The sequence below is a fragment of the Neolamprologus multifasciatus genome, chromosome 23 (genome assembly GCF_963576455.1).
Source record: "Neolamprologus multifasciatus chromosome 23, fNeoMul1.2, whole genome shotgun sequence".
Classification (NCBI taxonomy): domain Eukaryota; kingdom Metazoa; phylum Chordata; class Actinopteri; order Cichliformes; family Cichlidae; genus Neolamprologus; species Neolamprologus multifasciatus.
Window position 1 is genome coordinate 1,603,047 of NC_140460.1, and position 26,988 is coordinate 1,630,034.

General features: G+C 43.4%; 2 protein-coding genes across 2 annotated transcripts in view; both read right to left on the bottom strand.

Annotated features, from left to right (window-relative positions):
- On the bottom strand, positions 1–12,807 carry lhx4 (LIM homeobox 4). The gene is made up of 6 exons (XM_085151304.1): positions 9,746–12,807; positions 6,099–6,270; positions 4,622–4,824; positions 4,011–4,165; positions 3,333–3,504; positions 1–2,524 (listed from the first exon to the last, which is right to left on the bottom strand). The coding sequence occupies exons 1-6, from the start codon at positions 9,822–9,824 to the stop codon at positions 2,142–2,144; spliced, it is 1,164 nt and encodes a 387-aa protein (XP_085007430.1). The 5' UTR covers positions 9,825–12,807; the 3' UTR covers positions 1–2,141.
- Positions 12,808–19,670: 6,863 nt separating this feature from the next.
- The window catches only part of qsox1 (quiescin Q6 sulfhydryl oxidase 1), a 28,708-nt gene continuing 21,390 nt past the window's right edge, over positions 19,671–26,988 (bottom strand). The window contains exons 12-13 of the mRNA XM_085151285.1: positions 22,486–22,647; positions 19,671–22,067 (exon numbers count right to left, since the gene is read on the bottom strand). Coding sequence (XP_085007411.1) covers positions 21,232–22,067; positions 22,486–22,647 — 998 coding nt within the window. The 3' untranslated portion in view covers positions 19,671–21,231. The remainder of the gene's footprint in view (positions 22,068–22,485; positions 22,648–26,988) is intronic.

Below are 26,988 nucleotides of genomic sequence, written 5' to 3' on the forward strand. Positions count from 1 at the left end.
TAACCCAAACACAATCCAGCTTTATTTTCCTCATATAGATTTGACTGTACACAGTTCAGACCGTTACACAGAAGGCATAAATGAATAAATTCAGTGCTCTCTTTTACATCTTTTTCAAAGACACATGGCAATAATAAATAGCGCTCATGAAACAAGACGATCAACACGTTTTCAAACTGTACAAAATTTACAGCGATTAAGATGCAAAGTTTGGAGGCAACGCAGACTGAATGAAGCTGTCGTGGTCACATGTTTGTTATTTCACTTTACTGTAAAAGTCAAACATTACACTGTAGTTAAGGTGCACTCGTCCTGGGGGTAACAGATGTTTACTCATGGTTGATGTGAGTTATAGACTGCATCCCGTTTTTAACTGTCACATAATGAACAATTGTTTTACAGTAGCTCAGTAATTTAAAACTAATGATTTAATATTCTTCTTTCAAAACTTTGTCCACGTTGCTTCCAACTGTCATTTATAAGTGATAAATGAAATAATCAAATATGAGAGCTTCCTAAATTTGTTTTTTCTGTAATACATTTATTCTTCGTTGTATTGGAATTTAACCAACTCTAATACATCTAAATGTTACCCCCGTGTTACACTTTATATCGTTTTAATTTATCAACCAAATAATTACGCTGTAATCTCGAGTTTCTCTGAATAGTGTCACTTTGTATTTCTTTATTTGCTTTCTGGTTTTGAAAACACTTGTTTTTCCCTCTTTTCCTTGTTTTTTTTAAACAAAAGATGTACCCACATGACTTTGTTTCTCTTTTGAAGCAGAGATCGAATCTGAATGATGGTTCCTGCATGCTCAGCAGGTCAACAATCAGAAACACCGAATCGTTCCACCGTTTCAGTTGTTGTGGGTCTTTAAAGACGCAGCTGTGGGAAATGCATCGGCCCGGCAGTCGTGCCAGCGCTGACGCTAAAGCATCAGCCCTGAATGTGGGGGACTATCGGTAATCCCTCTGACATGCAGGCCGGGCGGTGGGAGAACAGGCTGACGACACATCTGGGGTGAGTAAGTAGGTTGATAGCAGGCGAAGCTGCACTGAGTAGATTACCAAGAGGCGCCTGGATCAGACCGAAGAAACTCAAGAGAGTTTTTATCTGCGTTCCTGCTTGTTAGCATTTCAAGTGTCAAATTTATGTTTGCTTTTCAATGTGCATACAAAAGGATAAGATGCGGGGCGTGTTAGCAGTTAGAACTGAATATTTCCAAACCGTACACATGTCTTGACTTTGCCTTGAACATATAATCTTTTTATTCCTGGCGAGTCTGTGTCTGAGATCATTTAATACTGACGGACGTCTGCTTCCAGACCAGCTTTTACACAGATGACAACAAGTCAAGCACCTATAAATATAGACGAGAGATCTGCTTTGTAGCAAACAGTGATCGCCCTCATTCACAGAGGGGAGACGTAAACTTCTAATGAACAGACGGACGGACAGAGGAAAGGACGGGCAGACCAACGGTCATCTATTTGCTAATAAGCTGTAAGTTTGAGCATCTATGTTCAAAACAAAAAAAGCATCAGCGTGGTTCGAAATCAACACTTGTGCCACTCTTTTTTTGTAAATTTCTCTCCCGATGAAACACTGTTTTTTGCCTTGTGCATACGTCTCTCCTGTCCTCTGCTCCTGTTCCTGTCCACACCTGTAGAGAGGCGAGGAGAGTAAAGTGCATTGCCAATGTAAAGGCTTGGACGTGGCTGTACGGCAGTCCTGCTCGGTGTGGATGAGAAGCATGCAGGTGACTCCTGGGTTTCGTAGGGACTTTGATCTGGATTGTGTCGCCCTAATGTTGTGTGAGACGTTTCTCCCCTGTGAGCATTACTCCACCGATATATTTGAGATCCGGTCTCACTGTCAGAGAGTGAACGAACAAAATAAAGTGTAAAAAAGATCGTGTGATGCAGAGTTGACTCATTCTGTGTGGAGGCGTTCTCGCTGCTTCTGCTCAGACTATCTCGACCCGATGGCTACCTCACCAACTACGACTCCCTTCTCCTCTTCGCCCAACATCGCACCCGAAACATGGACCGTGGCGAGCGATAGAAAGAAATGTAAAAAGCCTTCGGAGTCCACTTTGATGTTTCCCCACAGTACTTTTTTTTACCATGTCTGAGACTCAAAACTGGGAATGGTCCATCTCGTCCAGCCATGAGGCGGGGCTGGTGGGGAAGTCAGGGTATCCCGTACTGCTCCCTGTGGAGAGGTCTGAGGTCGGGCCTCCCGCCATGGCCCTCAGAGCCTGTCCCACGCCGCCCGGCCCCCCCTGCGCCACCAGGCTGTCCATGTTGAAGCTCAGGTTGTTGAGGAGAGGAGTGTGGCCGGGCAGAGAGGCGATGGAGGAGGGCGACTGGGGGAGACCGTAAGGGCTTCCCGCTCGGATGTCGTGGTAGGGCTGTCCCGCCGCGTCGACGGAGAAGCCGCCATTCAGCGTGTTGGTCACATCGCCGACGCTCCCGTAAAGCCCGTTGGCGTGGCCGAGATCGGACAGGACCTGGTCGTCTGTGGAGGAGAAACCGTCACTTAGCGCGAGGAGTGTAAAAACTTTGAGACATCAGCGGCGCCGTCACCTGCGCGAGCATTATACAGTTGTTATATTTCAATACGGTTAAGTGCTTTTACGAGTCAGATTTATCGCGGCGGATTTCACGGCGGTACGGTAAATGGACGAGTCACGGAAGTCTTTGAAACGCTTTTCGGTTCTGTTAGCGAGAAAGTGAGAAAGGATGCTCTCTCTGCTTCGTCTCTAACCGAGCGATTACTGCAGCACCAAATATTTGTTTCCATCTCGTCCCTCCCCTGAGTGGCTTCAATAACAACAACGCCCCAGAGCGCTTTCTCTCTAATTGACTAAAAGCCTCACATGCTTTATAGAGTTTCTGTCACCATGTTTTCATTTCTCATAAAAAGAGCCTTCTTTGGCTTGAGGACTTTTATGACTACCAAAAACGGGGTGTGCGAACATTAAATAACATGGCGTGTCTAAAACGCCGTTCGCATCCCACTAAGGACCCTCTCTCTTTTCCAATAAGCTCCATCACGGTGACAAACAGAGGCAGGAGGATGCGTCAGCAGCCACAGGGACGTGTGACGGGAATGTGAAATGAGAATGCCATTCTGGATTTGCCCGACTGCGACGCCACGCGTTGATGAATGCTGGAAAACAAATGAAACGCCACAAAGACACTTCCAATCGCCGCGGCGCTCGTGTCATTTAGCGGCTTCTAGGCTCCCTCGATCCCATTAGCGCGGCAGCGTGACGGACAGTTCCCTGCAGGGATCTCACTTTTAAGCGATAAAAGCCGCGTACCTCTGAAGCTCAGCTCGCTGTCGCTGAGTCCTGCGTCGTCGGCTGAGCTCTCCTTCTCCACTTTAGTTCCTCCTCGGCTGCGTTTGACACTTTTATAAAACTGAGTCCAGCGATGGCGCCCGGCGTCTTTCTTCAGACGCTTTTCCTTCGCTCGCCGGTTCTGAAACCAAACCTGTGGAACATTTATCGTTAAGTGCAAATGAAATTATGAAACACTTTCTGAAACATTATCTGCAACGAATAATAAAGGACAACAGGAAGGATACGCTCTCAGTCTGACTTCAGCCTCGGCCTTTGTTTGACGCAATACAGCGTCACTCTTTATAAATGTGTTTATTTGCAACCTGAGCTTTTAAATGAACAAATAAACTCATCAAATTTTAATTATCTCACAACAGTCGATACCAGAAATTTTAGGTAGGAAAACAAACGAAAAAAGTGAACGAAAAACACCAAAGTGAATATGTGAAAAAAATGTAAAACGTGATCTTTTTAGCTCTGAAACACTCTAAAATACTAAATATGCTCATTTAAATTTAAAATTCAAGTAAAATCATGTGAATTATGTTGTTTCCAAATATGCATTTGCTTTTTAACATTTATATCAGCACTTGAGAGGCCTGGATTCAGCGAGTCGGCTTTCTCAGGGACCTGCAGGATATAGCCAAAATACTCTACCTGCACCACTCTCATGTCTAACCCCGTCTCCGATGACAGCTGCTCTCTGACGTGGCGTGCGGGCTTCGGCGAGTTTTTGTAGGCACTTTTGAGGGTCTCCAGCTGTTTGGCGGTGATGGTGGTCCTTGGTCTCTTGGTCCCCGCCTCTGAATCATCTGAAAACACCACACGCGAGCGTGAGTGACTTCTTCACTGCCCTCAGGCCTTCACACTGAGCGTGTCTGTGCTCGGTGGAGTGAACGGTCATGTATAGAAGTGTATTATTGTCCTTGTGCATCTGTCCCACTCCCACAGCAGAGGACATAAATCTATTCACTGCTGGAGTGATTGGAACAGCACCATATAAGAGCATTGCTTCACTTTGCATAATCAATCAGAGATGCATGGACATCTGAGGAGAGAGAGAAGCAGCACAAACAACAGATCCACCGGCAGGAGTCGTATTACCGTGAATACAACTTTATCCATGATTCATAGTGTTGTGATTCTGTGTAGTTAAGTGAAGTCATCAGCACTAAACCAGGTGGATAAAAACTGCTAAGAGTTATTGAAACGTATATTTCCAGTAAACGCTCGTCGTAGCCTAACAGTGAACACTCCTGCACACCTACCATTTTGTTTGGCGGCCTCGTAATCCACCTTGCACACCAGCCTCCCGTCTTCCATGAGGTAAAACTCGTCCCCGGTGGCCAGCTGTCTGCTGCACATGATGCAGGCGAAGCAGTGCAGGTGATAAACAAAGTCCTGCGCCTTCCGCACGACCTGCGTCGGCGGGATGCCCTGCTGACACGATGCACATTTTGTACCGAAACGTCTGCAGGAAAACATGAAGGAGAGCGAGAGACGCCATTAAAAAAATTTGTAAAGCGCCGGCGGGGTGGATTGATGGAAAGAGTGCGAGCAGCTGAGATTAAAATTTCACACACTACATGACTATTTCTTCATCTGCAGCCAAGAATGATGGCACGGTGTCTGTATTAATAGGAACTCCAGCTGCTGAGGAGGGAAAAATCATCCCTGGAATGTGTTTCTGTTAACGGTAGATCTGCCAGCAGACTGATAGATGGACGGGATCAGTGCACTGTGTGCGTTTGAGCGTGCATCTGCATGTTTGCATGTTTATGTGATTGCAGATGAACTACTGACAGCTCTAGATGAGGAGGAGGAAGAGTAAAAAGAGAACAAGAAGAGGAGGAGGAGGGGTCGTCACAGTAAAGACACCCTGAGGAGAACCAATAAAACACCGACTCAGGAGAGGCTTTAAATCACAGCACAGACACACAAAAATAAAAAGAGCAAGGTGAGGCCTCCAAATCACCTCTGGGAAGCAAACACCAGCAAAGCTATGTGTATGTATTATTTAGTGTGTGTGTCTGTGTGTGCGTTTGAACATGCTACAGCCCCCACCAGCGCTGCCCCCTGGGTCACCTAACACAGTTAGCTCCCAGTGAGACTCCGGAGCTCTTTAGGTCTCTTTCTAGCTTTGAGCATTAAAACCTTTCAAACATGATTTGGTAAAAAGCCCCAATATGCCGATCGTGTTCTGGATAAAAGTCAAACTCAATTTTCTCCTGCAATGCCTCAAACATCCAATTGTTGAAAGAATAAATGGCAACTAGACTGTGAAATAAAGGGGTTTTTAATCTGTAGAGCTGCCACTACACAGGGAATCAGGCAAACTGTGCTCATTATGAGGGCGACCAACATCACACATGTTCAGTCAGAACAAAGAGGAGAACAGCAGCGAGCATCAACCCAAACAAACACACCTGCAAGCTGGGAGGTTTCTGTTCTTCATAAATTAGGGGAAAGTGGTGAATTTGTATTATTAAATAATTAAAGGTAAAAAGACAAAGGTTAGCCTAATATACATGTATGGTACAATGTTATATTGCTAGCATTTTAACCGTGTTAGCAAACGGAAACCAGTCGGTTGCAATACTAAATACACCGGAACTATTACAGGTCACAGTCGGATTTTTGTCAAGGAAAATTGTAAATTTGTTAGTGCTGCTCTGGAGAAAGGCTGACAGTGCTCACTCTGCAGGAAACAATCCACGCGGATGGTGAGGGGAGAAGCGCACTTACTTGAAGAAATCCTCCTTGCAGTAGACGCTTCCTGCCCGGGAGAAACATTTGTCCGCCAGCGGTGTCTGGCAGTCGGCGCACTTGAGGCACTTGGAGTGCCAGTGTCTGTCCAGCACCTTCAGGATGAACTTGTCCAGGATGTGCTGACTACAGCCTGCACACTGAGGGATCTCTGTGACGGAGACAAGAGCGGTCCCGCAGAGTTAACAGAGAAGCAAAGAGAAATAAGCGCTTTACGCGAACCAAAGGGGCGTTCGTTTAGTTTTACCTTTACAAAAACAACAACAAATGAAATTACATTCATGGTGACGGAGAATTGTTTCGCACATTAAAGTTTCCCCTAAATCTGCAAGCCTGTAGTTTAGTTTTAAAACCCCAATCAGACAATAAACTCGGGTTTCACTCATATTTCCGTGTAGATATAATAACAATGAAATCTGTTGGATGTTTATTTTCTAAAGGCCCGTCATTGTAACAAACACCGTGATGTATCATATCGGTTTCATTTTTTTTTATGTTATTTATTTTGCTTCTGTTTATATATTTATTTTATTTTATTACGACTTATTTTGATGTTGCTATCGCAGCTAAACAGCACAAAAAATATATAAATCGCGCGTATTTGTATTGTCCGTCTCTGTCCAAGGTGCTGAACTCGGAGCTGTTCGCTTGTAGGGCGAAAATAATTTTCTGACGAAATATTGATTTTTGTTTCTCTTAATTTCGTTAGCCAGATCTAGTTTGACCCTAATTAATCTCCTAATGATTTTATGGGAAGCATGGTGGCAACCAGTGTGAGAAGGTGAGGCGGTTTCTGGATGTAAATCAGGGTCAAGGGGAGATTAAATTTAATTTTTGTGAATGTAAAAAAAAAGAAAGGGGAAAAAAGGTGTCTTGGCACACCACACGTGCTCATTCAGAGGCAGATATTAGCAATTAAATTTGGCATCGATGATAAACTACAGGTAAGCTGCACATTTCAAGACATCTTAAAAATAAAATCAAAACATGATTTATTTCAAAACAAAAAACGATTTTCTGTCAAAGTAGCACATTTATAGAGATCAAACAGCATATTTTTTATATTTTAATATTTGTATTTGTAACATTTTTATTATTACAGTAACTCCCACTCCTTCTATTAAATTAAAGCAATGCTCCATAAACCAACATCACGTCAGCATTTGTCTTTAAAGACCTTTAGACTGTTTTTATTCTCGGCCTGTCTTTGTCACACATCTGCATGATGTTAACGACGAGAAAAAACTGTAAAAAAAAAAAAAAAAAAAACATACAGAGAAAAAACAAGTGACCGGGGCCGGAAACCACCATGAAGCTAAGACACACATCACAACCTTTTTGCTGTGGAGAGAAAACATATCGGCCGTGAAATCATCTTACAATAACCGTGTAAGCGCCGGGTGCCTCATGCGTAATCCCCACACACAATACTGCGTGCAAAACCAAGCTCACTGACTCTGCAGCGTGGAGGCGAGGACACGCACATTTTAGAGGGTTTTTTTTTTTTAATGCACTACTCTTAGTACCTTTGGCATTTCTGTGATTTTAATTTTAATTTCAAGGAGGAGAAATAATTGTAACTCAGTGAAAATTAGCTTCTTTTTTTTTTTTTTAAACGTTTTATTTTGCGAAGAGTAAGAACAGATAACCTCATCGAAATATTCGGTCCTTATTACAGAAGCTTAAAAACCCAGTGCGCACACTGTTACACACAGAGGAACATTCCGGCACAGACGCAGCTTGGACTGGCTTTGTGTCTCCTCGGCGAGGTAATTCTCATAGAAAGGATAGAAGAAGGCAGTGAAATGATTATGAAAGGGTGGCCTGTGTCTCGGACGAGCATTTTAAATATCCAGAGATAAGTGGTGGGTGAAGCCGAGCGGGATGGCTTTGGAGAGAGAAGTGGTGCTGAAAGGAAAGCAGCACGATTCTTGGCAACGACAGGGCGTTCGCCATCCAGCTTCAGTGTGTGTGTGTGTGTGTGTGTGTGTGTGTGTGAGAGAGAGAGTAACCCTCGTGTATTCAGGAGGTCTTCTTCATATCTTATTATCTGTTGCCACCACTCTTCACCACGTGCAGTCTCATCGCTTTGCTCATTTCACACAGCGGGTGAAACACACTTTCAGACTCTTTTAGCAGGAGTGTTGTTTAGAAGAAGAAACGAAAGGAGGAGGAGGAAGAAGAAGAAGAAGAAGTGCACTCTGGCAGCCGTCGGTTGTCAAGCGATTTGTGTTAATTAAACGTGAAGTAAACACTCTATATCAACGACTAATAGCCTGCAGGTTAAGGTGTGGGTGTAATTGCCCTGAGTCAGCAGAGGACTGTGTGTGTGATATAAAATGCTCACATATATTCTGCTTTGCTTTTATTCCTGAAATAATCCAGGTTTAAATCCAGGATGCCTGCTGGCTCTGCAGGGGGCTGAGTGGCAGGATCTTTATCCAATCTTTTAATCTGTCTCGATTTATAAAATTAAAGAGCATAAGCCCACCATATAGAGGCTTCCCCCCCAATTGGTGAGGTTTAAATACTTCACTGAACAGGCTGGAAGTCTTAGATGACTCGTGTCATATTTCACCGTTGTTTATGTTTTTTTTAGTTGGATAGGAGAAATGTAAAAGATTACCCTCAGTTTTGTTATATAGTTTTAGCCATTTGTTAACAGATTTCAAACCTTGAATGTGCGTCTTTAAATGTGCATCATGAGTATTTTGAAAACAGAGCAGTCCAGTAATTTCGCTCGACGTTATCCCGTCCTGTTGTGGATTATTTTTGACGTTACCCTATTAGACCCGCTCCATCTGTACATTGTTACTAACTGGCATATTAAATAATTAGGTCAGAACAGAAATGTATCCAGTTGCACTTGGACCTTGATTGTAAAAAAAAAGAAAAAAGAAAGAAAAGGTTTGGCACAGATTAACAGGAGAACAGATGTAAGGCATTTCTCGCCTTTGATGCTGGAAGGTAGAAAATACATCGATACATCGATAATTAACTACTAAATATCTGCCCTTATCCTCAATAATAATAATAATAATAATAATAATATTTTCACTTTTATTAGTGCTTAAATTGTAATAAATAAAAGTGTTTCGAGCTATTTAATTCGACCCAGTGATGAGTGTCAGTCAAAGTCAGTGTGTTTGTCTGATGGCTGATGACAACTGCGCCTGATCTCTTGACCATGCAGACTCTTTTACAAATTAACAGCTGGGAGGCTCCGTGTGAGCCCAGCAACCTGACGCGGGAAGTTAGAGGCCAAACTAGGGAATCATAAATGTTGCCTTTCACCAGAAATTATTTTTCACCCAGGATGAGTGAAAAATATCCCAGTTTGCGCTTCAGCCTAACGCAGAACACGTCTTCGCTGTGTGAGGCTGAAGATTAATTGGACATGCGGGTGGCTGTGAGGCCGAGAAGCAGAATCGTCTATGAGGCGCTTTTGCACCGTGAAATAAAGACTAAGCGTGGCACATTAGTGGTGTACGTGACACACTAAGACTCCCCAATCTCGCTCGGGTTGCTGGAACTAAGCCCCTCTCCCTACAGTCAAATCCCCGCAGCACCGGTTGCGCTCGCCAACCAGTTTCCAGACTGAAGAACAGGAGAAAAAAATGTCTTACGCTGCAGTGGCACTCCGAGAATCTCCGGTAAACTCTTCACAGGACTCTCTGTCGGTAGGACCGCCGCACTTTGCATCATCGTGATCCAAACCGGGAGACAAGCGCACGCACATACACCCGCAAAACGGTGGGCGCACTCCCCCGTCCTGTCTCGTGAAGAAAACAAACAATGATGCTGATGTTGTTGGGCCTTCGTGCGATTTGGAGGCTGATCTCTGTCGCTGTCCCGTCAAGCCTCTATTCCTGTTATTTTCCTATTCCCGGGACGGTGTCCGTGCTGTGCCGTGCCGTGTTGAGCTGTTTTGGAGTGGATCAGACAGGCTGCTTGGTCCATTCAGCGCTGCAGGGGCGGCGGGGCCTGACGTCACCACGGCAGAGGCTGACCGGGAGCCAATAGGAGAGCAGGAAGAGGAGGCCCCCCGAAGGCGGAAAGCATCCTCAATAGGTGTACAAGGAAGAAGGAGAAAGGAGAGGAGCAGGGGAGTCTTACATGCTATATGAGAAAGTCTCTGGAGAGGCGGGGCCTCGCTCCCGTGGAGACCATAAATAGCTCACTGCAGTGGCTTCCGGAGGGTCCCCGGGCAAGCAGGGCTCCTTTAGGAAAGGAGGAGAAGGGACCTGTGTTGCCAGGAAAATTAGAGTTCAGCTACATGTCATTTTACTTTAGAAATGATCCACGAAGCAATAAAAAAGAAAGCGTCCACGCAGATTTCCCTGCGGATCGTCCAGACTATGTTGTTTCTTCAGCACCCACGTCTGTGACCAAATGCGATGCAAAAATGTACTTTTATAGAATATCAGCAGGTGGGATGGCGGCATCAGTCAATTCAATGCAAGTAAACGCATTTTTCTTCATTTTTATTATTTGGTGATTGATTGGCCCTATAAAACGTGCGTGTGGGCACCGTCACACCTGAGAAGTATCCCTGTAATCTGAGATGTAATCTGAGGTCTTACTACAGCTAAGGGTGCAAAAAAAGGAAAGAATAATAAATGAAGCCACACCACAGAAGGAATATTATTGGACACGTCTGAGTCACATTCACAGCACCGTCACCTGTAGCCCTTTCCCCGGCAGTGGCAGCTCCGTGCAGCTGCTCTCTCAGTGACAGGTAGGATTAGGAGTCTGGGCGCAGTCCTCCTGACACTGCTCATTTCAAACCCCATCGTCTGAGACTGCTCTCCCGGATAAGATATTCCCTCCGGAGGGCCGCTAGTTCAGGCTAGATGAACTCAATCTTCGCTTCCAATTTACTTCAAGCGTGGAAAGAAAAGCACACAGTGGCGCTTTGCCGCCGCGGTCCGCCTCCAAACCAGTGCAGGTTGTTTCCATCAACTCCGAGTCCGTCTGAGGGTCCCAGGTGATTGTTTGCACCTCTCTCTCTCACACACACACACACACATCACATGTTCAACTAAAACAAAACCAGTAATTTTTCTTTATTTAAAAAAAACAAACAATAAGTGAAAGCATTTCTTTTTAGTTTATTTACCACTTGGCTATTTTAGGTGAGGTTTTAGTTCAAGTGTATCAATTCAACGCATTTATACCCTTTAATATCCAACACATATTTGAGATCTTCTGTGATGTGACTCAATATTTTGCACCAGTAATAGATCAAAACTAGCGGACTATTTTATTTGGCTTTACAAATATCAGAAAAGGGGGAGAACAAGCTCTGGTAAAGTCAATTTAAGTTGTCATATTATGCGTATTTTCCCCCTTTTTGCCCATAAACTGCTTCTATCTCTGTTTATTATTTATTTATTATTTATTTTTTATAGCCACCCTATGGTGTTTGGACCCACAATCCCCTTCGCCTGTATGTGTGGCGTTTCCAGATATAATTTAGTAAAATGAAAACGGACATCAGGATGATTAAAAGGCAGGCTGGGATATTACAGGAATTTTATCCGTCCATCCATCAGTAACGTGCACGTGTGGCGAGGGGATCATATGGTCTCACTTTATTTTCATTATACACTTTTCCCCTCAAGATCATTCAATTTATTCGACTATTCAATTACTCTGATTGTTGGAATCGAGGCCCTTTAGCTGTCCTAGAAAACAATGCAGATAAAATGCTCTTAAACTGTCAGCAAAGGGCAACACAATTAGAATAATTGACGGATGCAAATGCAGCGAGAGAGAAGATACGAGCGCGCACATCTGGTTTAGTGGGACAGTAAATGATGAGGCGCGTTTTTCATCTTTAAATGAGATGGCAAAGCAACGTGGCTATTAGTGACTGAAGGATGTGCAAAACAATCCGCATTTGGGGGGGAATCGTTTTGATTTTACAAATATATGTATGCTGCACACAACAGTTAAAAATAATAGTAATTAAAGTGTGAAATTACAGAGAAGATATATTTAATGTTATTATCCAAGGGGACTCAAACCGCTCTGTTAAATTTGCCCGGGCTGTTAAATGAAGTTTAATTCTTAAACATTTTTAACACAAATCAGTAAAGATGTTTTTCTATTTTTATGATACATATTTCGAAGGAGGTTATTTATCTAAATGAATGTAATCTTGAGAGGAGGCAGCTCTCGGACAATAACTCAAACAGAGGGCGACTCCTTTGCCACCGCCGTTGACCCAAGCACCTCTAATTAGATCTAATATTTCAGTGGATGAGTTCATTGTCACCAAAGCGCAAATCTGCGATTCACAGATCCATCTTAGTGAGAGCAGAGAGTCACAATATCTTATGTGATCAGGCTTTCATGGAGCGGGATGAAACGCTGCAGCAGGCCTGGTTCATAACGAGCCACAACAGAAAAAGCTTCATCTGAGCGTTTATTGTTTTTGCGCGTTTAAATGTATTATTTGAATGTTAGTCACACAAACCAAAGTGGACGTCAGCTGAGCACATTAGCAAATTTGCCCTGCAATGGTGATAACACGGTTCAGAGCACAAATTCAGCCTGGGTACGATCAAATTCATGCAGAGTCTGCGAGCAGAACAAATGCGTTATGTTTCCCTTCATGCAACACTTTACAAGTGCGTAAATGGATTCTCGACTTCCAAGACGAATTACAGCCCAGCGCATCGCGCAGACCTACCTGGCAGTCTGTCTCCTCTCTGCTCTCCCTCCTCCTCCTCGCCTTCTTCTTCTCCTCCTCCATACCGCCGAGGCTCGTTTCAGCCAGAGCTCGCAGGGAAACTGCAGTAGTCAGTCCACACTTTCTCCGCCGTCCACCCGCAAAACAACATCAGGTAGCAGTGGCACCGTGTCCCCGCGCATTTGGTCCGAAAGCAGGAAAGGAACAGAGAGAGGGAGAGAGGCAGAAAGCGAGGGGGAAACCTTAGGAGAGAGCTCGGAGGAGAAAATTAAATTGCACTTGGGGGGCAAATTCTATTAGGGAATAGTTATTGTCTCCTGACAGCTCCTGTCCATTTGGGTAATTAGTAGAAGAGATTGGTTGAACAAACGAAATCTATTCCCGTCAGAAATGATATTTTCCAATTCCCTGATTGAACCTGACCCTGTCGCGCTAAGACGAGGCGGTAATAGGCTCGTTTGACTCGAATAACTACAACAGTTTAAGCCTGCACGAAGGATTTCATTTGGATGTTGCTTTATTTTCACGACACACTGATAAGATTTAATTGAAACACTATTAATATTATTTATTTATGACAAGATAAAGACACACAAACAGGAGGATTCAGGAGGATCTCCCTTTAACTGAAATTTAGTTAAATTATCCAGTTTCAAAGTCCTGTGATGCACTGGCACCTGCCCAAGGTGCTGGCCTGTCTGAATGCTGCCCGTCGTGCTGGAATAGACTCCCGACCCTCACGAACTTCATTAGATAAGCGTGGAAAGCAAATGGATATAAGGATGAATGAAAGCTGAGACCTGGAGCTTAAGCTGTTCTCGCAAACCAGCGTGCAAAAAAATAATCTGGATTCAGGTGAAACCTCCTGATGCAAAAATGATGTTAATGTGTGATTAACAGAAGTCCAGAGCTGCAGAAACACATTAACAGCTCCTATAAGATCGCAGTTCCTCTGCAGCTCCTGTGGTTTGGCATTTTCACCGTTCATGGGCCACACACAGCTCACGCACAGCATTTAAAATACTGATTTTGACCAACATTATTGAATGAAACCATTTTTTTTTTAATTTCAGCAAATAAAACCCAAAACAAAATAAAATCATTTACTCCAGTGTTGTGTTTTGATATTTCTATTTAAGATAACTATTAAAATCAGATTATTTTACTGCAGATGACCGATCATAACAAACTACTCAATAAAAGCGTGTGAAGGCATCCACAACCTACAGATTTCCACAGAAAGCCAGTGTTGCATCTTTGATGCTCGCTGAAAGGAGCAGTGTTGGCTGAGTGAGTGAAAGCAGTGTGACTGACAAGTGTTGGCTCTTCTCCAACTTCATTATCCAAGCACTTCCTGTAAGCTATATGCTAACTGTGGAGGGGAAGGGGTGGGGGTGAAACAGGAGCAGAGCCTCGTTTCCCAAAATCATCTATAAGGTGTCATTGTAAAGAAGTACAATGGGAACAAGATGATCCCGGCTTAACAATGTTTTTGGGAAACTGAGCCCAGATCAGCAGAAGTGAAGGTCGGGGTTGTGTTGTGATGAACTGATGCGGTGACGTGAACTCACAATTTTAAGTCCTGAAAGTTAAATTATGGGATTAAACAAGCACGAAGCAGTCAAAGTGATTATATTGGAGGAGTTTAAAATAGTTACTTAAAATGATATAAAACCCAAAAATCCCAACAAATGAATTCAAATAAGACAAACACATCAACCTGGGTGTATTCCACAGTTTCATCTGGTGTAACTGTGGTTGGCTGGGTGTGCTGGTTATGCTGGGTGTGCTGGTTATGCTGGTTCGGGGTCTTTGGGAGCGAAACAAAAGCGTATAATCTGTGCTCATTCATCAGCCATTAATTTGAGTGAACTGACAGAAGTAGAAGTTATTGCATGAACTGCAAACCTTGGTACAGGCTGCATGAACACTCACTGAGATGTTTGCAGATCTGGGCAGATGAGCGTCCACATGAAAGGGGGAGGGGCTGCAGCAGACAAATGAGATGGGTCTGACCCTGCGTGACTCCTGCGTTTAAAAGGCTGCATGTTTAAAACCCGAAAGGGGATCTGGCTTAGTTAGGATGCAATGTATACCAATACCATATATTAACCTCTTTTTCATAATTTATTCACCCCACTCCACCCCCACACCCGCATTCTCCCTCTACCCACAGCAGGAAGCTTTATAGTATTATTAAAGTCAGAAAGAGAGATGACAGAAAAATGCATCAAGCCCCTCCTGCATTTTAATATCAATACCGGCGGGGTAATAAACATCGAGGCAGAGAGCGCACAGGAGACGAGTGACTATAAAACTCTGCATTGTCTAATTTATGGAAGACAGCAACAGGGCAGGAAGGTGAGGTTTTTACCCTTCAGTCAGTGGTTTCATAACACAACTTTGTCTCAGTTCAAAGCATCAGTTTCAGACAAAACACACAAAAAAGTTTAGAAGAAAGTAATCAGCTCGTGTTACTCCAAGAAGATATACGGTGACAAGGTGTGCAGGCAAAGCTACGCCATGACGGTGTCACCTTAAGCTCAATTGTGTGGTTGCTTTTATGAGCATTTGTCGTCTTTGACCTTGGAAACACAAACAGATTTGTAACAACATTGTAAACTGAACAAACGGATGTTTTCAGATGTTGGACTGTGGAAACCTTCCTGTAACAGAAGTCAAAGAAAAACATGTAGATGAGTGAAAACACAACAACTGCAGCTTAATCTGTAGGGATTTATGTTTCCGTCCAGTCTGCGTGCGAAAGAAGTGATTATTTCTGAGCTTTCGTTTAATGTGATTTATTCTTTTCAGTGTTAAATATGAAACTCGAGGATAGACAACATGGACAAACACTAACAGCTGGAGTAATCCACTGACAGTGTTGGTCAAGTTACTTGAAAAAAGTAATCAGTAACTAATTACTGATTACTTCCCCCAAAAAGTAATCCCGTTACTTTACTGATTACTTATTTTCAAAAGTAATTAATTACTTAGTTACTTAGTTACTTTTTAAAAACACGATTTACAACCTGAATAGGTGATAAAGTGATAGATCTTTCAGCCCAATTCTACTTTTTCTGCATAATCATCATACAAAATGTAATCAAATGGAAAAGTCTCTTTTTAAAACTTGTTTTATTAGTTTTAATCTTTTAACTTTATGCATCAAGCAAAAATTTAATTATCTGCAACATTCTCTGACTGGAAGAAATTAGTTTAACATTTAAACCTATTTTCTGCACATTCCAGCACATAAAATAAAATATTTTGTGTGTTTACACTCAGTCTTTCAAATAGATGCAAGTAAAACACAGCAGAAAATAAATAAAGTCAAAGACTAGCGGTCCTGTTGCTCTATTTTCACCTGTAAAGCAGGAGCGGGGTAGGCGGAGGGTTACCCTGGTGCAGGTGTGCAGCGGTCAGTGGAAGAATCCGCGAGTTTCTCTGTGAGTTTCCCATTACGGCGTAGCTACTCGGTGCTTGCTCGGAAGTTTAGGGTTTTTTTTGCTGTAAAAAGAAGTTTTCTTCCCACGCACAACGGACACTAATGTTTTTGTCACTTTTTATGGAATCAAACTCAAAGTAAGGTCAGTACTTCCACGCTTTAAACGCTGCACGCTCATACTCTCTCTGCACTCGATATATGATCCATTGTTGATCTGCACACAGCTGTTGTCACGAACGTCGCACTCGCTTACGTCACTGTCATGAGACATTCTCGCAAAAAAATCACGGTTTTAGTAACGCAGTAACGCAGCGTTCCTACGGGAAAGTAACGATAATCTAATTACCATTTTTGCAATAGTAATCCCTTACTTTACTCATTACTTGAAAAAAGTAATCGGATTACAGTAACGCCCATCTCTGTTCACTGATGAGGCCAAACTACTATCATGTCTGTCCATCACATATGAATCTACCTGTGTACAGCTTTATATTAAACTGCAGCTACTATATGGATGGTTTTCAATAACCATAACTAACACTCACTAATTAGTTATGTCTTGTTTTATTTCCACAAAGTGATAAAATAAGACACAGATAAGACAAACTCGCCCTTATTTTGCAACATTTGTGTCCAGCTTCAATAAAAAGACTTTTTATTGAAGCTGCTTGTTGGTTGTTAATTTGTGGCTTAGTTGACTCCATTGCAGCAGCAGTGTGGACTGTGTTTACCTTTATGCATAAGCACCTACACAGGTCGCGAGGGCAGAGCACTGGCCCAACACACACTCTACACACACTAACACACATACCAGACATTTTGATCACCAAGTTAGCCAACCCGGGGCTCCCGCCATCCACCTGCTCTTGGATAAAGGACTTCCTGGTCAACAGACCCCAGCGGGTGAAACTGGGTCCTCGCCTTTCGTCCCCTCGCACTCTCAGCACCGGCTCTGCCCGGGGCTGTGTACTAAGCCCACTATACTCCCTCTACACATATGACTGCAGTCCCGCCCACCCAGAGAACATCATTGTCAAATTTGCTGATGACACAACAGTGATGGGGCTGATCACAGGGAGAAATGAGGCAGCTTATAAATAATTTCCCCTACGGCTCAATAAAGTATTCTGATTCTGATTCTTACAGAGATGAGGTCCTGAGACTGATGTGCATCAAACAACCTGGTACTTAACATCACCAAGTCCAAGGAACTCATCCTGGACTTCAGGCTGAGCCCCCCTGCACATCAACAGAGAATGTGTAGAGCGAGTGGAGTCCTTCAAATTCCTTGGCCCACATCTCTGCAGGCGTCTCCTGGGCAGCTAACACCACGGCCCTAGTCAAGAAAGCCCAGCAGCGGCTACACTTCCTAAGGTTTGCTCAGGAAGGAGCAACTAAACACCTCGCTGCTGATGACCTTCTACAGATCCACCATCGAGAGCCTGCCGACCTGTGCAGTGACAGTGTGGCACGCCAGCTGCACCGAGGCAGACAAGAAGAGACTGCAGAGGGTGGTAAACACAGCACAAAAAAATCATCCTTCTTGTCTGCCGTCTACAACTCCCGTTGTCTTAGTAGGGCCAGAAACATTTTAAAGGACACTACCCACCCCAGCTTTTCAACCTAATGCCCTCTGGCAGGCGCGACAGATCCATACGGGCCAGAACAGACTCGGGGACAAATTCTTCCCCAAAGTTATCACCATACTCAACTCAAACTTGTACAAAAGTAATCTGCACTGAAATAAAAGTACACTGTGTCAGCACTGTACTGTGTATTTCTATTTATAGTAGTGTATAGTTATATGATTGTATAGTTTCTATAATGTGCTATAAGCACGTGTGCACTTTTATAGAGCTGTTTCCAATTTCGTTATACTATGTATAATGACAATAAATGCTTTCATTTCAACTATATTCATACTGTCACATAACTGACATTTTGTGGTTTGTGTGAATCCGATTAAACGGTGTAAAAAGCACAAACAGCTCCGGATGTGTCCTGATTTAGATTTGAAGCCTGTGTCCTCGCTGTGAACTGCTCACCTCAGCCTTGGCAAAGCTGCACACAGATATTACACTGCTGCCAACTTCCTCATTAACCATCATTAGTCTGAACCAGCATAACACTCGCAGCTCACTGAAGCTCAAGACACCTGATAAAGGGCTTGTGTAGCGCGAGCGGCACACAGCATTGCTGACGCCAATCCTCTAACAAACACAGGTAAACGTTTAAACAGATTAACTGATCGGACGTGCGGGAAAATCGCTCGAGATAAACAATGATGATGTTTCATGATGTGCAAAAAGTTTAAGGATACATAATTCCTGCTTCACTCTGATGGTCTTCCATCCCAGCTGAGATTTTAAAAAGTGTCACGATGCACTGATAAGAGGCATAAATAAATAAGTTAAGGTTTCTTGTGATGAACTGCTTTTCTCGATCCATTCTGGCAATCATAATGTGTCATTGAGGATCTAATTGAAAGTACCTGAGAGTTTGATTAAGTCACACAACCACAGCTGCTCAGCTGTGATGCTCCTCTGCTTTAATGTGGGGCTATTAATCACCCTATTGTGCGTTTGTGTGTGTGTGTGTGTGTGTGTGTGAGAGAGAGAAATTGACTGCCTCAACTCACCTATGTCATCATCAAAACTGCACAGGCTGAACACATGGTTTGGATGAAGGGATAGATCGGGCTATAGGATGAGATCAGAGGGTTTATCCACGTATGCTTTGGTGACGGGTTGGAAGGTGGAGGTAAGGGGCAGCAGTCGAGGGAATTCAAGCCGGCGTTCCAGGAAACACAAAGCTCAAGATCAAGCTGTGGTTGTCCTTCAGCTGTGCTCGTTGTGATCTCAACATCAAACCCTCATCCACCATCCATACATCCATTTATCCCCCCCCACCCCCACAGTACTCCTTTCATCCACCCCTTATCCCATCATGTTACCGCCCCTGAGGGTCTGCCGTTGCCCTTCCTCAGCAGAGCCCACCTCCAAGTGTGTGTGTGTGAGGATGGAAGAAGCCTCATGAAAGCCGATTGCATTTTAATAAAGTTTATTATCTGCTGGGAGCTAATCCTCAAGGGTAATCTCTCCTCTCTAGTCCTAAAGGAAAGCTGGATTACTCACTTGCTATAATCCCAATGAAATTGTTAGGATTTAGCTTGCGCTGCACAGCAGATGGCAACAGGCTTTTTCCTTCAACCTTGCATGGTTTAACCCCCATTTCTACATGTAACACCCTTCTCCTTCTCCTGATTGTTTTTTGTTTTGACCTAGAACAACAGGAAGTCACTTTCAAACCTGGAACAAAAACATATTTCGACATTAAAGACAACACAGGCGGCATTTACGTGTTTAACGTGACCGGCGCTTCAGAACAAGGAAACAAAAGACGGAAATCCTTATCAAAAATAATTTTATTGATTCAGACCAAAGCAAATGGAAACATCGAAGAAGAGCAGCGCTTCATCGTTCATGGACCAAGAAAACAAAAACAAAACAAATCCCGATTAATCCAAATCCTCGTCCAGTGTGAACATATTCCTCACTCCACTTCAAGAACCAGAGTGGCTATCACGCAGACTCAGTGTGATGTAATATTCAGACATTATGTCAGCTCAAGTGTAATTTGGACCAATGCAGCTCATCTGCTTCTCTCTGGTCGAGTCACAGTTTTCAGCAATAATTTAAGATTCAACACGACTGCTCTGAATCACTCAAAGTTCATTTAACCGTTTAAATTCACAAAATTGAGACTGAAATGAAAAATCAACCAAAACAAACGTAATGTGACTAAATTCGCAGCCACACGACAACGTTAAGGAGGAGATCTGACAGAAAACAGTCAAATTAAAAATCCACCAAAAGTGAAAGAAAACCAAACACAGCTGAAACTTATTAGACCCCCCAGCACAGCTTTATGCCATAACTAACAGTATTGAAAGTCATCTGTGTTTCTGTTAATCCACCAATTTGTGCAAGCTCTTAAATCAAAATGATATTGGTCCAGTCTTCCTCCCATCACCCCCAGTCAGTCGCGACAGCCCTTCTCTCTGCCCGGCTCTGCTGGAGGTTTCTTCCTGTTAAAGGGGAGTTTTTCCTTCCCACTGTCACCCAGGTGCCTGCTCAGAGGGGCTTTATCTGATTGGTGGGCTTTTCTCTGTACTATTGTAGTAGTAGCACCTTGAAGTGACTTGTGATTTGGTGCTATATAAATAAAAATGAACTGAAAATAAAATCATTGTCATGGGAATTTAAAGATTTACCATTTTACAAATAAAAATACAATAATAAGATAATAAAGCACATTTTCCAATCAAGACGCCAAATTAAAGCTATTTGCTTGAATTCCTGCAGAAAAAAAAATGTTTTGGTGGTTTTTAATGCTTTACCCGATTCATTTCTGACTCCTCTCTGAAGTCCACTGTGCCGGGATTAAAAATGTGAATTTAGTTTATTTTGCCTAATAAATAACAGCTGTTAGCTATAAACAAGCTTTTTGACACATTTCTAAAATATTTGTGTTTTCTTGTTTTTGATGACAGGTGATCTAATACATTTTGAAGCGCTGCATCGATATCACACAGATTACAGAAAACATTTCAGCTCATACTGGGCTTTAAAGTGGTGACACAAACTGATTTTCCTTTATTTAAAGTAAATATACATCTAAACACATTCTTTCCACAGTCAGTGTGGAAAGAATAAAATTCCCTTCAGGCTGCACGGAAAATAAAATCATGACTGTCCTGATTTTCTTAAAGAAACTTGCTAATTTTCCCTTCTCCTCGTCTCTAGTTGGACAGAAAACAGTGAAATTCACAGTAAAATGTGTCACTGCAGGTAACATTTGACTGGACAGTTATGGAGGGCAGCATTTTTTATTTGTGTGCAGTGCGCTCAAACTTAGGAGACATTAATCTTTGTTATGACTCGGGTGAAATTAGCACACGTGTTGGCTCAGGGGACGGAGATTTTCGGCCGCCGTCGTCTGAGGCGGTTTTTGAAGAAAAGGTACATGAGCAGGAGACACAGGGAGGACAGGAAATAAAGGAAGACACACAAGCTGATGTCCACCTTCGAGAAGCCAATGCTCAACACGGACATCAAGCGTCCCTTGTGCCTCAGCTCAGCCTCCTGACCAAAGTACCGGCCCGCCACGTCTCGCTTCTGCAGCCGCTTCCTTGGCCGCGCAAAATCCAGATCAAAGCCTGCATCCATTGGTTCCAGACCCACCATCCCCAACCCTGCGCCCAGCTCCATGCCGAGCCCAAACACAGGCCCGGGCTCCTGCTCTTCCTTTCTCTGCAGGCTGCGTCGTTTGACTCGGGTGGAGGTGGCCATCTGCAGCGCCTTGGCCTTGTAGTGCTGGTTGACGAACGAGTCGAGATCCACAATGTCCTCCTGCGGGTCTCTCCTCATTCTCACGAAGCTCGGCCTCTTCTGAACCTGCTGCCGGCCACGACCCAGCTCCATTTCAGGCTTGGCCCAAGGCGTTGGCTCAGACGATCTTCCTACCATGTCACCTGCTAGTCCATCCTCTTCACCTTCCTCTTCATCTTCCTCTGCTGCTGTTTCATCCTGTGGGCCTTCTTCCTCTTCCTCTTCCTCCACCTCCCCGCCTTTTTCTTCCTCTTCCTCCTGCTCAGTGGGTTCCGTTTCCAGAGGATGTTTTCTGAAGTCCAAGGCCTCCCTGGCTCTTCTCTCTGCGTGTCTCTCAGCTATGTGGACGACCTGCTGGCTGCCATGTTTCTCCCTCTGTTTTTCCAAAATCTGCCTTTCACTCTCCAGATAGTCTGATGGGAAAAGGGGGAAAAATCCAAAACAAATAATGTGTGGTTCTCCCTTCACCAACTTTCCAAAAATCACACTCTATGAATCTAGGACCAAATCTTCTCAGACTATGAAGGAACATTTGATCCCATTTGAACTTAAGATACACAGTTACTAGTTTACACTTAGAAATGTAGCAGTCAGTCATTAAATGCATTAAAAAGTCAATTAGTAAACAACACTGCTTATATATGTGTAACAGGCATCCAGGTACGACAGGTACAAATTTATTTTTAATTTTTTTTAATTTTATATATTTTTTATTTTTTTAATTTCATAATTTTTTAAATTTTTTTTTTACTTTTTTGGATCAGTCTAATTTTGACCTCCCAGTTTGGTAAAGTTCTTGAAGTTCTCAGCATAAAACGTTTTCAGTCAAACCTGTGAGGATTCTGTCGGAGGAGAAGTAGGTCAACAGGAACTTGAGAACCTCCGTCAGGTTCCACGTGTGCTCCCCGTTGTCCTTTACTGCATGGCAGGCTGAACACACGTCGGGTGGAGGCCACTGCATCTTTGGAAATTGAGGATCTTCACTCAAAGCACCTGCAAAAGAAACGGGGTGAGCAGATCGCACAGTGGAGCCTTAAGCACTTTGTTACTGGGAGAATATCAAACATGCAACAGACAGGAAATGAGGATCAACTATCACTGCAAGTTACATGCACTGCACTGTCAGAGGCCTCAGAAGTAAACTTCACATCTTCCTTCTACATTTATGATCATTTCATTCAGAAAGATGTCCAACACTTACAACAAAGAGAGAAATCTTACAATTATCGCTACAATTTTAACATAAAAACAGACTTTCTGTATTCACACTCAATTCAACGGCTTCTTTCACAGCCTCAGAGTCACACTAACAAACTGTAGCAGATGAAGCGACTTGCAGTCAGATGCTTCTTCCATTGTTGGTGCACACTGACAGGATGTAAGTGCTTTGAGGACTGGATGCAATCTGCGCTGAACCCATTTGATCTTGTCACAGCGCTCGTAAAAACTAAGTGCCTATATGCATATGTATGTATGTATTTAAGAGTGTATATGTAAATCATCTGTCTGGGTGTGTGTGCGTGTAATCTATGGATTGATATTTTTGTGTGTGCGCGCTCGTATGACAGCGTCTAACAATGATCAATGGGCTTCTGGGATGTCCCAGTGGGAGGGATGGTGAGATAATAGATGTGGCCAAAGTGGACAGCTTCCCCACTCATACGCGCACCCACCCACCCTGTTTTCAGGCACCTCGGTGCTCTGAACCACCTGTCTCGTCCCTTTACACCCCTTTGAAAGCAGAGTCCAATCTCCAAATTGAACATGAGACCAAGAGAAGCCTCAGCGGGGAGCTGCCCTTCTAATGAATTAGAAACTTTCTCCTTTAACATGTTTTCTTTTATGTAGCCGCTGCCCACCGACGCCGCTCATCGCTCACACATCACTCGGCCTTTGTATGCTCGCAAACACACTGGCAGGAGACACGTACACCCACACACAGGGCAGCATCTCGTAATGAATTGCTTGTTGTCACCAGCGGGCCATTGTGCGTCTGAGTGTGTGTGTTGGAGAAAAGAAGGGGGGGGGGGGGGGGTGCAGAGCAGCAGGTCTGTCACTTTACAGGACTGTCAATTTACATCCTCCTCCACCACCACCACCTCTACTCCCCCTTCTCTGCTCAAGATTAATCTCAGTCATATGCATGTGTGTTTGTACTCTGCATACAGTACTTTACATAAAGGATGCATCAATTTTACTGTGCTGAATGTGTCTGTGTGTGTGTGTGAGAGAGTGAGGGGGGGCTTTTAAACATTTCAGCAGGTGAGGGTACACGTGCACATACATCCAGCATGCCTCGCATCTCCTTCCTTAGTCTAATCAGCTCGCTACGTTTGCAGCCAGGGTGACTTTAGCCACAGTAGCCAGATTGCCACAATAGCCCGTCACAGATGTCATCACTGCCAGGCATACATATTCATCAGGTATAAATATGTATTGTTCAGCACGTCAAACTAGCTTCTTCAGCAATAATCCTGCAAACACACCAAACAGTGTACGCCAGCAGCATAGCTTCAGGTGCAGGGGTGTGAGTGCAGGGGGCTAATAGTCCAGATTTCATGCTTATTTAAATTATTGGAGAGGAAAAACTCATTTAGGGATTGTTTATTGTTTATCGAGTTTCTGCTGGGGTTGGGTAATAAATATCAATATTTCTTGTTTTAATTGAAAAGTGTGAACATGTAGCCGATTCATTCAGGTTACACGAGATCGTTATGGAACTACTTTCTGACTTTTGCTCATTTTAGATCATTTCAGCAAAGTTGTTATGCAATCTATACTTTTATTTTGAAATTCTCTCATTACCTGGAAAGATTTTATTGGACAAATATTTTTTGGAAAAGAAAATGTTGCTTAAAAAGTTTAACTTGACATTTTTATTTATCATTTACTTATTTGCAGAGATTAACGCGTTACTGTAATTCGATTACTTTTTTCAAGTAACGAGTAAAGTAAGGGATTACTATTGCAAAAAGCGGTAATTAGATTACCGTTACTTTCCCGTAGGAACGCTGCGTTACTGCGTTACTAAAACTGTGATTTTTTGCGAGAATGTCTCATGACAGTGACGTAAGCGAGTGCGACGTTCGTGACAACAGCTGTGTGCAGATCAACAATGGATCATATATCGAGTGCAGAGAGAGTATGAGCGTGCAGCGTTTAAAGCGTGGAAGTACTGACCTTACTTTGAGTTTGATTCCATAAAAAGTGACAAAAACATTAGTGTCCGTTGTGCGTGGGAAGAAAACTTCTTTTTACAGCGAAAAAAACCCTAAACTTCCAAACAAGCACCGAGTAGCTACGACGTAATGGGAAACTCACAGAGAAACTCGCGGATTCTTCCACTGACCGCTGCACACCTGCACCAGGGTAACCCTCCGCCTACCCCACTCCTGCTTTACAGGTGAAAATAGAGCAACAGGACCGCTAGTCTTTGACTTTATTTATTTTCTGCTGTGTTTTACTTGCATCTATTTGAAAGACTGAGTGTAAACACACAAAATATTTTATTTTATGTGCTGGAATGTGCAGAAAATAGGTTTAAATATTAAACTAATTTCTTCCAGTCAGAGAATGTTGCAGATAATTAAATTTTGCTTGATGCATAAAGTTAAAAGATTAAAACTAATAAAACAAGTTTTAAAAAGAGACTTTTCCATTTGATTACATTTTGTATGATGATTATGTAGAAAAAGTAGAATTGGGCTGAAAGATCTATCACTTTATCACCTATTCAGGTTGTAAATCGTGTTTTTAAAAAGTAACTAAGTAATTAATTACTTTTGAAAATAAGTAATCAGTAAAGTAACTGGATTACATTTTTGGGGAAGTAATCAGTAGTTACTTACTGATTACTTTTTTCAAGTAACTTGACCAACACTGCTTATTTGTTTGCAATAGCTGCATGTTTGAGTTAGTTTATGCTATTTAACCAAGCTGTCGTCCTGTGTGTGCGTTATGTTTACATTTACTGGGACGAGCACAACAAGCCAATTCTGATCTGACATGCACTTGTGATTTTGTTTAAAGATTTACAGCAAACCTCAGTAGTATTGATGCATCTTGAATAGACTGTGTGGGTAAAGAAAAAGCAAACAAGAAAACGCCAACGTTTCAGATAAAGGACGTAGCTGTGCTCGCACGATGACGCTTTAACAAAAACAGAAACTACACAGAAGCAATAGTGATGATTTTAATAAATAAGGAACATTTTTATGCATCATTCGTTGTTTGTTTTTTTCTCCATTTGATCTTACTGTTAAAAAAAAAAATACACAAGTGTGATATAATTTTAGGGGAACCATGCACAACCAACAAAAACCTCCCAGGAGGCAGCTGGAGCCGCTGCAGCAGCAGCAGCTATTCCATCTGTAGAAATGTGAATCAGTCTCAGCTGTTGACAAGCAGCAACAGGACCGAGCTGCCACCAGTCTTAATTCTGCCCGTGCAAGAAGGCCGAGGGCCCTGGGGCCTCTTTGTTGCCAGCTAAATTAATTGTTGGGCTGCTTTACAAATAGCTGCTCTTTCATGCATGGCTGCTTGTGAAAGGAGGGGCGGGGAGGCCTGCTAAAGAGCTCCACTTTAGGCAAAGAGGAGGGGAGGGGTTGAGTGGATGGAGCGCGCTTTCCTCGGGGAGACGCCGCCACTCACTGCAGCAAACGCTGCCAAACCCTCGGCTCCTCCCTCGCTCGCCCCTTCTGATTCGCCCGATTTAACCTCAGTGCCCCCCCCCCCCCCCCCCCCGGCGACAACTTGACCCACACAGAGGAAAAAAGGGGAGGAAAAAAAAGGAAGTGTGTGTGGCTTGTGTCATGGTGTTTGCCACCTGCTGTCACACATTACCCTGGGAATTGTACGCAAAGCGCGGCGGCTCCTGGGGGACGCATCCTGTGAGGAAGCTGCACTATTACTTGTCAAGCAGAGGATACGAGTCCCAGGGGATGGTGAGTGGAAAGAGTGGAAGCTACAGGAGGAAAGATGGATGCATGAAGGGGGAGGTTAGATGGTGTTTAACTGTCTGAGGAGCCGCGGGGACGGTGTACTGCTGGCCTCTGCTGCTGAGGACACAAGCTGTCCCTCAGATAGAGGAGGGGGCAGTCACAGAAACACAAACAAAAGGCAGTGATTTAACAAAGTGGGCTGTTAATGACCACGCCTAATAAAATCAGGAACACAGAAAAGGGAGGAGAGACACTCTGGAGCTGTTCAGCACTCGTGCCGGAAGTGAAAAGAGGAATTTCCTGACAGAGCGAAAACTAAAAGATTGTATTTAGAAACCTGAACCGAGACGGAGAAACCTGGAAATACAGAGAAAGTTATGCTCAACATTAGACG

Bases quoted from the DNA above. Each gene is read 5' to 3' on its own strand.
- lhx4 (XM_085151304.1), bottom strand. From the start codon at position 9,824: ATGATGCAAAGTGCGGCGGTCCTACCGACAGAGAGTCCTGTGAAGAGT. The intron at 3,505-4,010 runs GTAGAGTATTTT...AATGTTCCACAG, and splicing joins TAGACATGAGAGTGGTGCAG to GTTTGGTTTCAGAACCGGCG. The intron at 2,525-3,332 runs GTACGCGGCTTT...TCTCCTCCACAG, and splicing joins CAGCGAGCTGAGCTTCAGAG to ACGACCAGGTCCTGTCCGAT.